The sequence below is a fragment of the Lissotriton vulgaris genome, chromosome 1_1, assembly GCF_964263255.1.
Source record: "Lissotriton vulgaris chromosome 1_1, aLisVul1.2, whole genome shotgun sequence".
Lineage (NCBI taxonomy): Eukaryota > Metazoa > Chordata > Amphibia > Caudata > Salamandridae > Lissotriton > Lissotriton vulgaris.
In genome coordinates, this window is record NC_141685.1 from 1,558,085,192 (window position 1) to 1,558,099,563 (window position 14,372).

At 47.3% G+C, this 14,372-nt stretch overlaps 1 protein-coding gene across 1 annotated transcript in view; it reads left to right on the forward strand.

The window, feature by feature from the left end:
• Positions 1–14,372, forward strand: part of LOC147750804 (sodium-coupled monocarboxylate transporter 1-like) — a 366,759-nt gene that overhangs the window by 245,650 nt on the left and 106,737 nt on the right. Inside the window, exon 12 of the mRNA XM_086936978.1 lies at positions 4,797–5,026. Within this exon, the coding sequence (XP_086793104.1) occupies positions 4,797–5,026 (230 nt within the window). The remainder of the gene's footprint in view (positions 1–4,796; positions 5,027–14,372) is intronic.

Genomic DNA, 14,372 nt, shown 5'->3' on the forward strand with positions numbered 1-14,372 from the left:
GTGAAGCACTTATTGTCCCGTTATTGAAACCGGGCAAACAGCCGTGGGACAGGGCGGCGTATCGCCCACTGTCCATGCTCAATCTGGACTATAAGATCTTGAGTAAAATCCTGGTGACGCGATTGCTCCCCCATATGTCCACGCTGATCCATGCAGACCAATCCGGGTTTATCCCGACCCGCAACACGGCGCTTAATATACGCCAGCTCCTACATGTCCTGGAAGCTGACACCTACGACGGTGATGAGGCGGCAGTATTCGCAGTCGACATGGAGAAGGCCTTCGACAGCCTGGAGTGGCCGTACCTTTTCCATGTCATGCGCACGTTGGGGCTTGGCGAGGGATTCGTGGATTGGACGACACTGCTCTACCGGAACGCAACGGCAAGGGTCAGAATTGGAAGAATAATCTCTGAGATGTGTGTGGTGGGCAGGGGCACCCGTCAGGGATGTCCTCTCTCCCCCCTATTATTTGCCATAGCGATCGAACACCTAGCGGCGCGAGCCCGGCTGGGACAGGCATATCAGGGGCTGGATTTATATGGGCAAGTACACCACATCACCTTGTATGCAGACGATCTGCTGATGTTCTTAGCGGGCTCGGCTGCCTCCTTGCGTGGGGCCAAGTCCCTCCTACAATCTTTGAGCAGGGTGTCGGGCCTCCGCGTGAACTGGACGAAGTCCTACCTGTTCCCGACCCACCCACGCAGACTCTGTTCTCAGTCCATGGATGGGGTGACATGGGAAGAGAGGAGTCTTCGCTACCTATGCACCTCGATCTTCCACGATAAAGCAGACATCCTCGAGGGCAACATTGGGTCGGCAATGAGGCTCGCTAAGGTGAACTTCGACTTCTGGAGCACGCTCCCATTGTCACTAATGGGGAGAGTGGTGCTCCTTAAGATGGTGACCCTGCCGCGACTGCTTTATTTCTTCAGGACCCTCCCGATCTGGATCCCGGTGAGCTACTTCCGGAAGCTGAGGTCGATGGTGATCGGCTTTCTATGGATGGTGGGAAGACGCAGGGTGGCGCACAACACCCTTCTCCGTCCTAGAGCGGAAGGAGGGCTAGCGGTGCCGGACTATGAACTATACTACCTGGCGGCCCAGCTGCAATGGCTGATGCAATGGGTCGCGAGAGCCAGGAAAGAGGAGGACGGATCAGGGGAGCCGGCGGGACCGGTTCAGGTGTTATCCCGGATTGTTCTGGGACTTCCGATGGGAGATTTCCACCTCACCCAGGAATTTGCGACGGCACGGAAATGCTGGAATAGATATCGCAGGAGGGGCCGTATCGCAGCCCCATATGCTCCTGAGATCCCGCTAAAGCTGTGCGGGGCGCTCCCGCATGGAGGCTCATGGCACCGTCTTGCAAGCTGGGAGCTGCAGGGGCTGGCGACTATGGGAGACCTCTATGAGAACTGAGTGCTGCTGCCTTTTGACCTCTTGCGAGACCGCTTTGAACTGGCGGGGGGGACTTCCTCCTTCATGCGGCGCTGACAACGGCGATCCGCAAGCACTGGAAAACGGGCATGTCGGAACCACCACTGTCACTGGGCTGCCAATACGTGGTGATGATGGCGGGGACGGTCAAGGCTATCACGTGCCTGTATAGGCACATGGTCTCGGAGACTATCACCCCACTGCTGTCCCTGAAGGCGAGATGGGAGGCTGACTTGATGACGGAAATTCCTGAGGAGGCATGGTCTGGCATAGTGGAACGGGCCCGGAACGGGACGCGCAACGCTAGGTTCCAGCTCGTGCACTTCTACGTCCTGCACAGGGCCTACCTGACCCCCGACAAATTGCATAAATATTTCCCGACCCATCCAGCGGCCTGTCCGCGATGCCCGGTGGTCGTGGCTGATTTCCAGCACATGTTCTGGTCCTGCCCGGAGTTGCGTTCCTTTTGGCAGGAAGTAGTGGATACCCTGGGGGAGGTTACGGAGAGGGACCTGCAATTCACCATGGCACACTGCATCCTACACTGGTTCCCACACACGTCAAAGAACAAAATCACCAGCAAGTTTCTGGAATTAGGCCTACTTTTAGCGAAGCATGCGATAACATCCCAATGGAAGGCGAGTAGGGGCCCCACTGTAGAGAGATGGAAGGCTGAGCTGCACAAATGGGCTCGGTGCGAGGGGGAGCTCCGCATGCAGTCTGCGCTCAGGGCAGGCAGTGACGCGGCTCTGGAGAGGGCCAGGGCATGGGAGCGGTTGGTTCTCGACCTCACACTCTTGGACCTAGATGATGAAGACACCCCCGCGCATAGCCCTGCTCCGGCGGAATAGCCGCCTACGATGGTGGTGGCCTAGCCTCCCCCCTTGTTTCACTGCTTCCTACGTGATGACAGACAGTTATAGATGAATACTCCTGGTGGTCTGCTCCGGGTCTGGCTTAGTTGAGTGGGATGCAAACTCGCATTAGTGGTACTCTGACACGCCTGGGTGGGTGGGGACGGGATACGGGGAGAGGGGGGAGGGGTGGGGGGGTAGGACTAGGGGGGGTTGGGAGGGTTGGGAGAGGGGGGGGGGTTGTTCGGGGATGATGAAGAAGGTTGGTTTGGCCTGTTGAAGTATTGCAAATATGGGGAGGAACGAGTGGACTGAAAAGCAGCCCTGCCATCTTCCAGACAACCGGTTGTCGCTGACTCACGCTGTATTCCACAGCACAGAACTTTCTCCACTATTGCGCCGCTCGACCTCCGGGGTGTGAGCTGAATGGCTGTGTGACAAATGCAATGGAGAACCGCATACACACTGGGTAACGCCTGGAATGGCATATATGATCCATCTGTACTACCTGTTTTGCTGCAATAAAAATATATTAAAAAAAAAAAAAAAGAAAATGGGTACAGTCCAGTCGAACTTCCAAGCCAGTGAGTCCAAACACAAAAGACGCACCTTGTGCAGGTTCATCATCAAAATCTGTGTTCAACAGTCACCTCACCTTTTGAATCCTGCAGTCTTGGGTGAGGACATCATTCCCTGGCATTCTGGATTTTGATTTGAGTAATTGTCAATACAGACAAAATATAGAAGAAAGAGAAGGCGGAGAGCCGGATCCATGTTTGAAAGTGCGGAAAGTAAGGAACTCACGTCTATGCACAGGGGTGGCACTTATATGTGGCTCCACTATGCTTCTTCTGAGGTGGAACAATGCCAACTCAAAGAAGCATGGCACCACTGCAATAAAAAAATCTTCCAGATCCAGTCTGGCACCTGGAGAATAGGAAGCTGTGATCAGAAGTATCCATCAGAAAATGAAATGTGCTAGACAGAGAAGGTTCTCAGTTGTGATAGTGTTGTTCTCATAGACCTGTAGCTACCTGACACAGTATTGGGGTAAAATTCTTATTGAATCGCCTTACAGCTGGTTGCCTATGAAGATTCCCTGAGGATAACTAGCACTCTGAAACTGCATTTTATCTGGTCAATCAAATGATTAGAGGTCCGACTTAAACTTGTGTTTATATTGAAAGCTGCATCCTAATGTTTCACTGCATGGATTAGATCTCAACAGATCTTTGATCTGCATAGTATTTCACTTTCATTCTTGAGAAGAGTACACCTTCACTATGCAAGGAATATGAATATTGACACCACATAATTTTAGTTACTTTTTCCTTATACATCTGGAAAAGTTTCCCTTATCAGGTACTTGGACCATTCCCAGTGGCAGAAATATCTGTAAACTAAGGATTACATTTATTTATAGTCTGATTATGGCATTTACATGTAGTGTAGGCATGAATCCACACTCAGTAAGGAACTGAACATTTTACTTTGAGGCTACAGACATTTTGCAGAAATCACTTTTGCTGCTTGAATTTAATTCCTGAATAAGTAAAATAGCTGAAATTTGGTAGTACAAGAATTTAGCATGAAAATTATGTTTTTTTATTATGTAGGAAATGTACATATATTTGATATTTGATATTTATTTATTTATAAAGCGCCCAAATCATCCCCGAAGGGGTGTCTCCGAACTATGGAGGAGCTGTGGTAGGCCAGGAGGAGAGGCAAGGTTAAAACAGTGCAGTTTTGAGGAGCCTTCTGAATTGAAGGTGATCAGGGCATTGCCGAAGATGGATAGGGAGTTGATCATGGTCATGCAAGAGTCACTTTTGATGAAGAATAGTATCCTGATTGCTCAACAGGCATTTTTATGTTATGTGACAATCTCAAAAAACAATTCTTGTCTGCAAAAGACAGATATTTACACAGCATACAACTTACAGGCATAAGAATAAAGCTTGAGCTGGGTGGGCTAAGCACAGGCAGATACACCTGGCATATGTTGGCTTTATATAAGAAGTAGTGCACCACAAGGAAGTAAAGAAAGAAGTACCAGCAAAGAAGAGAGACGTGAAATCAGTGGATTATGGAGTGCCAAGTGCACAATACATTGTAATGATATATTGGATATGTTCCTCATCACACCCAGTAGTCTAGAGCTAATTTATCACACCCAGAAGTCAAGAGATATTGCGCAGACTGAACTGACCTTGATGGGTTCAGTCAGAGTAGCATTGACTGGATAAGAGATAATAGCTACGTTTTCTGCTAGGCCTGGACACAATAAATTAGTAACAATTGGTATTTGGGAATCATAGGTCAGATTACAATATTGCCTCCGTCCCAATGCTACAATACATTGTTTTTGTCCTGGACTCACTAGCTACACCTGATCCCATCCTCTTTTTTTTGTTTTATCAATCTATATTTCATGCATAAAGAAGTTGATTGTGCGTCAAATATCAACCACATTAATGTATAATTTTTTTCTCCCTAGGGTGCAATTGTGGGACTTATAACAGGATTTTGTATTTCACTGTGGGTTGGAATCGGAGGGCAGCTTTACATTCCTCTGCCGGAGCGGAGTTTACCGTTGAATCTAAGCACTGCTGGCTGTAACTTTAGCAGTTATGACATCAATAACAACTGGACCTCAACTAGCAACTGGACATCAACTACAGCAGTGCCAACAGTTACGCCTTTGATGCCCATGGAATCCACTGACAGGTAGGTAAAATAGCTCACATGTAGACATTATTTTATCAGGATTTTGTATACCATTACTTATCAGGAGTAAGCAAACTCCATACCACTTGTTGCTTAGAATGGTGATGTCGGAAGTGAAGAATTGGTAATGTTAGTGTTTACTTAAAACTTCTCTAAAAACATTATGTTACAAATCAGGTTACTTGCTGACTGGGGGTGAGTCCTGGGCACGCAGCAACCACAATCACAATCAGGGGAAGGCACAAGCAAACACCCAAATTAACCTGTGCTCAACTCCCGGTGGCTTGGCACAGATCAGTCAGTTTTAACTGAGAGGCAATGCATAAAGTATTTGTGCAACCCCTCAAACAGTAAAACAGTGAAAACACCACACAACAAAATCCCACACCAGGCTAGAAAAATAGAGCCTACTTTTATGAATAAAGCAAGACCAAACGATAAATATACAATCTGTAGCAAGGAATTTTTAAAGAATAAACTGCAAAATGGCCCCTAAAAGTATAAAGCGCCAACCACAGCTTTCTGGGTGCACTGCACTGCATGGGTCGTATATAGTCCCAGATTAGTCCTGATGAAGGTTTAACTTCTCAAGTTTTGTACAAAGAGTCCCATCCACGTGGGAAGGAGCAAGGAGAGGGTCAACGGCAGTGGTGGGTGTGGCACGAAGAGCTGGCTGGGTGTCGTGGAAAGGTGGTCTAGAGTCTCGTGTTGGCGGTCCTCTGCGGTGATGGATGCTGGCTGTGCAAAGAGATGGGCTGGTGGTGGCTCGTGCTGATTTATAGTGCAAGTGGCGAGGTTCAGGTGTGAACGAGCTCGTTTATATTCCCAAAGAGCCTAAAGCTTGATTTAAGAGCATGCCTAGCCACACCAAGGGTGCAGGACCTGATGGGCACTTAAGAAGCCTTTTATGTCCCTGAGGCTCACATCAGGATGCCACCAAACTAGCCCTTTGGGCCACTCTGGGGTCCTGGATTCAAAATGGGTAGCTGGTCTAGTTCTTACTCCCCAGTCACGAGGGCAGTTGGCAGCAGGTTAGCACAGCAGTGCAGTAGCTCCTTCAGAGCAGCAGTCCAGCAGAGTGGCGGTCCTTTCAACAGCACAGCAGACCTTCTTCCTGGCAAAATATCCACAGGTACAGAAGTGTATTGAAGAGTTGGTGTCTATGGTCCTTCTTTTATACCCTGCTGCCTTGGTTCTGGAAGGTGGGAGAAGCTTCTAGACAGTGGCTTTGAAGTGCATGACATTTTTTGTACCCCCTGCCCAAGCTCAAAGCTGGCTGAAGTGAAAATACAGGGTCGACAGGCTCTTTGTGTGAAGGCAGAGCACAGGTTATTCATGTGTAAGTGGTGCTGTGCTCAGGTCTGCCCCCCATCCTGCCTGTAGAATGCCCACTCAAGCGCACATAATCCCTCTGTTGTGTGACTGTCTGGGAGGAATCTACAAAGTATAACTGTCAGTTATACCCGGTCATGTGACCCAAGACAGGCTGCAGGCAAAGAAATTCCGAAACAGCAACTTTCTAAAAGTGGCAATTTCATAATTGTAATTAATTAGGGTATCTCATTACAATTTCATAGACACCAAACATGAACTGATTATCTCTTTCTTTTTGGAAATTACACTGATAAAATATAATAAGGCAAATCACTATGGGAGAGATAGGCCTTGCAATATTGAAAAACAAATGTAAAAGTTTTTCACTAAAGGGCATCTAAAACTTGAAAGTACATGTCCTACTTTTTAAATACATTGCAACCTGCCCTCTGGGCTGTCCTTGGCTAACTCTAGGCGTGCCTTATGTGTGTTAAAAAGGATATTTTTGGGCCTGGCAAAAGGCTTCCTTTGCTAGGTCGAAATGATAGTTTAAAACTGCAAACACAGGCTCTGTGACGGCAGGCCTGAGACATGTCTGAGGGACTACTTAAGTGGGTGGCACAATCTGTGCTGCAGTCCCACTATTATTATTTAATTTACAGGTCCTGGGAGCATGTAATACCACTTTACTAGGGACATATAAGTAAATGAATTATGCCTATTGGGGATAATCCAATATTACACTGTTTTGAGGAGTGAGCACATGCACTTTAGCAGTGGTAAAGTGCACAGAGTTATAATGCCGGCAAAAACGAGGTCATAAGAATGGTGGTGGAAGACAAAATGCTCGGGGGAAGACCACCCTAAGGCTGACAGGTCAAAACATTAGTTTTTAATATTTTCTTCAACCTTAGGAGAGGTAATTCCATTCTTATGAATGCACATCTGTAACTTTTTGATTGCCAAACTAACTGCAAATCAAGAGGAGTACAGGCTACAATAATTAAGAGGGAAAGGTGAGGTTGAGGGACACTAAAGGTGAAGTCTGTGAATTGTGAGGTCAATGTGCATCATGGTCTTGTCTGTAGCAACAAGGCTTCAGTTTTTTTCCGGAACTGGAGAAGGGAGGAGGCAGGCCATATCTGGATTAGGATGAAAATCCAGATCTGCATATGAGGATAACGACTGACGTCTTCTTTTCACATTCCCGAATATTTGTGGTCTAAAGAATGTCTATGCTGCTGCAGGTGTTGTACAACCCAATGAAGTCTTATTTTGGTTGGGAGAGATGCTTGCATCTTAATGTTGGGTGACAGGGTTGCTTGCATTGATTATCAGACCTGAGCACAGCACCACTTACACATGAATAGCCTGTGCTCTGCCTTCACACAAAGAGCCTGTCGACCCTGCATTTTCACTTCAGCCAGCTTTGAGCTAGGGCAGGGGGTACAAAAAATTCCATGCACTTCAAAGCCACTGTCTAGAAGCTTCTCTCACCTTCCTGAAAAAATGGCTCTAAGACCGCACGTCAGGCAACCACGCTGCCCACAAGGACGCCATTCGCGGACACCACCAACTCATCAGAACAACCAAGAGATCCTCCTTCAAAGCCCGCCTGGGCAACAACGCACACAATTGCAAAGAGCTCTTCAGCATCGTCAAGGAACGCTCCAACCCCAGCGCCAGCATCAACGACATCCCGCCCTCGCAAGGACTGTGCGACTCCCTTGCCACCTTCTTCCACCGCAAGATCATCGACATCCACAACAGCTTCAACGCACCGCCAGCCCCGACCACGACAGACCCCACCCCGAACAGCACTCACACCAACCAGCTGACCTCCTGGGCCCACGTCAACGACGACGAGACACGAAAGATCATGAACTTCATCCACTCGGGATCACCAACAGACCCCTGTCCACACCAAATGTTCCACAAAGCAGACGCCACCATCGCACCCCAACTACGAAAGGTCATCAACATCTCCTTCGACTCCGCGACATTCCCAGAAAGCTGGAAACACGCCAAAATCAACGCCCTCCTCAAGAAGCCCAAGGCGGACCCCAAGGACCTCAAGAACTTCCGCCCCATCTCCCTGCTCCCCTTCACGGCGAAGGTCATTGAGAAGACACAGCTGACCCGACACCTCGAGAACAACAACATCCTAGACCCGTCGCAATCCGGTTTCAGACGGAACCACAGCACCGAGACAGCCCTCTTGCCACCACAGACGACATCCGGTTCCAACTAGACAACGGTGAAACCTCTGCCCTCATCCTCCTGGACCTATCAGCTGCCTTTGATACGGTCTGCCACCACACACTAAGAACACGCCTCCAAGAAGCCGGAATACGGGAGAAAGCCCTGGACTGGACCACCTCCTTCTTCTCCGACAGAACCCAGAGCGTCCGCCTCACACCCTACCGATCCAAAGCTACCAACCTCATCTGCGGCGTACTCCAGGGCTCATCCCTCAGCCCGACGCTGTTCAACATCTGCATGGCTCCCCTCGCACAAGTGTCCCGCCAACACGACCTGAACATCATCTCCTACGCCGATGACACCCAGCTCATCCTCTCCCTTAACAAGGAAGCCGCATGCCGCCAAAACCAACCTCCACGAGGGTATGAAGGCCGTCGCCGAGTGGATGAGGAGCAGCCGCCTGAAGCTGAACTCAGACAAGACGGAAGTTCTCATCCTCGGCCCTACCCCGTCTGCCTGGGACGACTCTGGTGGCTGACAACACTAGGAACAGCACCGACGCCAGCGGACATAGCACGCAACTTGGGATTCATCCTCGACTCCTCCCTCTCCATGTCCAAGCAGGTCAGCGCCGTCTCCTCCTCCTGCTACAACACCCTCCGCATGCTCTGCAGGATCTACAAGTGGATCCTGATCAAAACCAGAAGAACGGTTACCCAAGCCCTTGTCAGCAGCCGGTTGGACTACGGCAACGCACTCTACGCAGGAATCCCGACCAAATACCTACAGCAACTACAACGCATCCAGAACGCCCCGGCCTGCCTGATCCTCAACCGCCCCCGATGCAGCCACATCACCCCCCTCCTCTAAGACCTGCACTGGCTCCCCATCAACAAGAGGATCACCTTCAAGCTACTTGCCCACGCTCACAAAGCACTTCACAACACCGAACCAGCCTACCTGAACAACAGACTCAACTTCTACACCCCCGCCCGCTGGCTCCGCTCCGCCAGCCTCGCCCTCGCCGACGTCCCACGAATCCAGCGTACCACCTCCGGAGGCAGATCCTTCTCCTTCTTCGCTGCCAAGACCTGGAACACCCTCCCCACCCACCTGCAGCAGACTCAGGACCTGCTCACCTTCAGGAAGCTCCTCAAGACCTGACTCTTCAAGCAGTAGCAGTAGCCATACCCCCACCCCCCATCCCCCCTCAGCCCCTTGAGGCCCTCACGGGTGAGTAGTGCGCTTTACAAATTCAGTGATTGATTGATTGATCTTGTTGACCATGCTGTATGACTTCAATTACTTTAATGAGGTATGTTTAGCAAAGAGAACCAACGGAGTTCTCTGAGGGTAGGTGGAATTCCGTAACATTTCCAGCAGGATGCTGTTTAGAGGGTCAGGTTGGTTGTCAGTGATGTCACTGAACAGAACGTTGCCTCAGTTGAGATGGAGCGGAATACTATTTAGATATTTGAAGTGTGGTTATGGTACAATGGTCTTTACTTTACAGAGCAGAAAGAGTTTATACTGGGTATTTTTCATCTTCTGAAAATCTTGTAGAAACTCTAGCATTTTGTATTTTTGATGGGTAATGGAGGGAAGCCATAACAAATAATCAATGAAAGCAAGGCTTGCACTTGTAGTTTGCTATCAGTGGAGATGAGCATATATCCAATGTTGAGGGTTTGAGTCTCAGGTGGACCAAGCAAAGTTTCTAGTTAGCATTATAATCTAACTCTCCTGCTGGTGAAAATTCTACTGGGCTATATCAGTTTATTGTATAACATGTTCAAACCATGTTATGTATTAATAACACAATGTAAACAGCATATTTCTAATTAAAATAAACGCTACTCATTGAAAATTGCATTGAGTAGCGCTACCCATAGGTGCAAGAGACAATACAAGCTAGGTTTAAAAACCTGAATGATATAGTACTAAGGGGTCCAAGCCAAAGGGCTTTTTCCTAATGCCTTTACCTCACCATAATCTGGGCCACTAGAATTATGCAGCAAGGAGGACCAAATTATGTGTCAGGCCGTACTAAATTATGTGTCAAGAAAATGCTAATTATGCAGCGTGATGCAGCACATTTTGTGATAGTATCAATTAATCATTTTGTCATTTTGCCACGTTAACACTGTCTGGACAAAGATTTCACCTAATTCGGACTAGTATTAACTCAAATACAGTAATGTGAAACTGAAAGGTGAACAGTGAAATGTTTGCAATTTGCACTCCATGCAATATTTTTCGTAGCTTTTGATCCATTTGAGCTAAAAAAAAATTTACTGTTAAAATCTGCAAATTATGCAGCAGATGATGGATTATGTGGAAAATCCATAATTAATGCAAAAAATTGAGCAGCCGCAAAACGGCATCATTCTAGTGACCATGGCCATAGTTAACTTTGTTACATCTAGTATGAAACCCTAAAACAACAAAGGTACTGCTGGAAAGGGTAGATCATGGTTTTGCAAAGGTTCTATTGAACTTTTTTGTCCAGTGCTTCATAGTCCTATATTGTAAGAAAGTGAATTACTATTACTAATTGAGGTATTGCACCACAAGTAGTAAAGTCACTAACTTCTTAGACCCAGTAAGTGGTTTCAGAAGTTAAACCTGAGCTCCACCCCTGGTAGATAGGCCACAGAGCAGACAGGCTTAATTTAGAGGAAAATGTGTAACTCATTTAGAAGTACCAAAACAGTTAAAAAGTCAAAAACATAACACAATAAAAATCTCACTCCTATATATAAAAATACAGTAAAATGTAAGAAGCAAATTGATACCACAAATTGGAAACTGGAGATTCATTTTCTGAAGATTTCGGAGAAAATAGCGCCAAGAATCACAAGGCGCCACTGGTGGTCAATGGCTGCAGTTGGCAGGAATCAAGGCACGTTTTTAGGCTGACCCAACTAGGGCCTTGGTCAGGCACAAAACGTAGATTGGCCCTGTGAGGGTCTTAAAGTAGGGAAGTTCAAACATATCTTTAAGTCCCAGTTTGTAAAGAGACTTTGTTGTTTTTCTGAGGAAAAACTCTTCTCTCTGTGGGACAAACCAGAAATCCAATTCAGTGCTGTGGAATCTCTAGCAGGATGCTTTTCACATGTGGTCTGTCCTCTGGAAACTCTGGAGATAAAGTTTTGAAAAAGTTCCCAAACTTCTCTTGGTGTCCAAAAAACCACAGTAGCACACTTCTGAGGCCTCGGGGAGCACAGGGGGAGCACTTAAATACTCTCTGGGTGTCAGGCAGAGGACAACAGAAAAGCCCAGCTACAGCAAAGTCCAGTCCAGGTCCAGTTGCCACTGGTCAGCTAGAATTCTTCACAGGAATGTCCTTTTCAGCTTTATTGTGTTCCATGAGCCAACCAGGGAATCAACCACATGATCTTTGGAGATCTTTTTTTACCTTGGATTCTAATGGAAGGGGATCCAACCTCCTAATGTGCCTCTCAAGGGTCAGAGACCAAGTTCAGCAGGTTCAGTCCACCTGGTACAAATTCACAAGTCCAGCAGTGTTCCGAGTAAGGATAGGTGATGGTCCAGCTTTGCAGGGTTTACCATATTGTGTGTGGTAGTCACCATAATACACTCCTAGTCCGTCTCTGAGCAATGGAGTAAGGGTTCCCATGCCAACGGCTACCTACCTTTGTAGTAGTTCCTGTTTGCCTTACTGCAAACAGGCCCGAAATGCAATGTGTCAGCGTAGAACCAAGATGGCAAAGGTCTACAACCACTCTATAACTTGGGCTGTGGGGCTGTTGGTGTGAGTGGAGAGTGTACTATAGTGATTCTAGTGTCCTCCAAAATCTAACTCTAAAATCCAGTTTGAAGCTAGCACGCTACCTACAACAAACCTGAAGACAGAAGTCTGTTAGGCCAACAGCAGGGCTGTTCAGCAAACACATAGGGGATACACAAGAATTGTCTTAGTATCCTGTTCCCTTCCTTTTAAATGCATACGTCTTTGGCCACACCAAACCACACTAAACTTGTGTATGTGTGTGAAGGGAGTGTATTATGGTAATCCTAGTATCCTTCCACATCTAACTCTAGAATCCAGTTTCAGGCAGTCCCGTACACCAAAAATAACTCAGAGACAAAGTTGAGATGGTACGACAAAGCTGAGCCTTCAGCAACCAGGCAGTGAATGCACACAAATTGTTTTTCAAGTCTGTTTCCCTCCCTTGAAATGCACTTGCAATGTGGTATGAAACGTCCCTGCAGATCTGCAAAGCACGTCTTGACATTCAAGCAGGATCTGAAACTGTGATATGAACGAGAGGCCTACTGTGATGGAGGCCAGCCTGCCTGAAGGGACAAAAGAAGGGTACAGGCCTGGGTGTTAACTACATCTGCTTGTGTCAGGGTAGGACTCTTTGAGGTATTCAAGGCCATTGGTCCAGCACACAGGTCATCCCATCAAGGGAACAAAAACACCTCCTCAAGCAAAAGGCCTTTTGTCACTGTCCTACGAGTAAGCTCCCACTAGCTGGCGGATGGGAGAGAGACAAATACATGTTTCACATCCAGGGACATGGGGGCATGGCTAGCCTCTTAAGATGGTGGCTTCTACCCTGTCAGGCTGATCTCTGACCCAGAAAGAATCCCCCCCCCTCCCAGAGAGACATCCGGTAGAAAAGATGGGGCAGGAGATTGCTCCGCTTGCAAACCGTGCAATTTACCAAATTGCAGGGCTTAAGACAAGAAAATGCATTAGTGCATCTGGCCCTAAATCCCTTAATACCAATGGCTCTGAAAGTGAACAATCAGGCGTCAAGCAGGATCAAGAAATGCATGTAGGTATGGAAAACGTACCTTAAATAGGTGTAATGAGAGTAAAAAAATGATCAGCGAACCCATTGTGTATCAGGTCAGAACCCAGATCGAGGGTCTAGGAGAAAAAATCCATACATGATCTTGGTATCATATTCATTATTCTGTGTTGAATGAATGAAAAAATAAATTGTTTTTGCTATCTGCATGCATAATTGGGGTGTGTGGTTATCAGGCTTTGGTAACCAAAATTGTGGAATGTGTGACTGCATGGCTACAAATATAGTTGACTGTTGCTAAGAGGAAAACCCTGTGGGACTCTAAGAGGATCATACCTGGAGCCTACTGCACTTTCCTTTGGTTCTTGTAGACCTCGTTCCTTCCTTTCCTGCACGCAAGACCACATGTTCTGATGAAACTGTATAAATCCTGCTGGCTGCAGCGAGTTAAATGAGTGGGCTAGAATGTATGTCTTACTGTCCCTTGAGAGGCAACATACACGAGACATGTAAAAGCTAGCAGGAGAGAGGGCGATAGTAAATCCCCCAGGCCTGGGCACTGCTGTCAAAGCCTCCATGGTCACACAACTTCCATGTGTGACCAAGCACAACTGTGATGCACCTCCCCACCAGCACCAACACTTCATCCAAAACTTCATAAACACGAAACCCTTTGTTAAGCACTACTGGGTACTGTTAAGGGGTTTGGTAAAAAGAGCAAACTGAGGCTTAATGCACAGAAGACTTTGCATTTGCAAGGCAAGCGTAAATAGTTCTGTGATGCAAACCCCAAATCTGCAATGCACACCCACCCTTTCCCCTGACAAATCAATGCAATTCCTAATGTGAAACTCACACTACCTGTACAACTATCTGTAACTTCTGATCCCTGTGACGTTAAGGGACAAGGATCACCAGGCAAGCACATTTCAAAACCAAATTCTAGGAGGGAGGTCTGTAGTGGGGTTCACTGAAAGAATATTGACCTAAAAAATATAGGTGAAAAAAATATCGAGGTAAAAATATAGAAAGCAAAAATATCGACT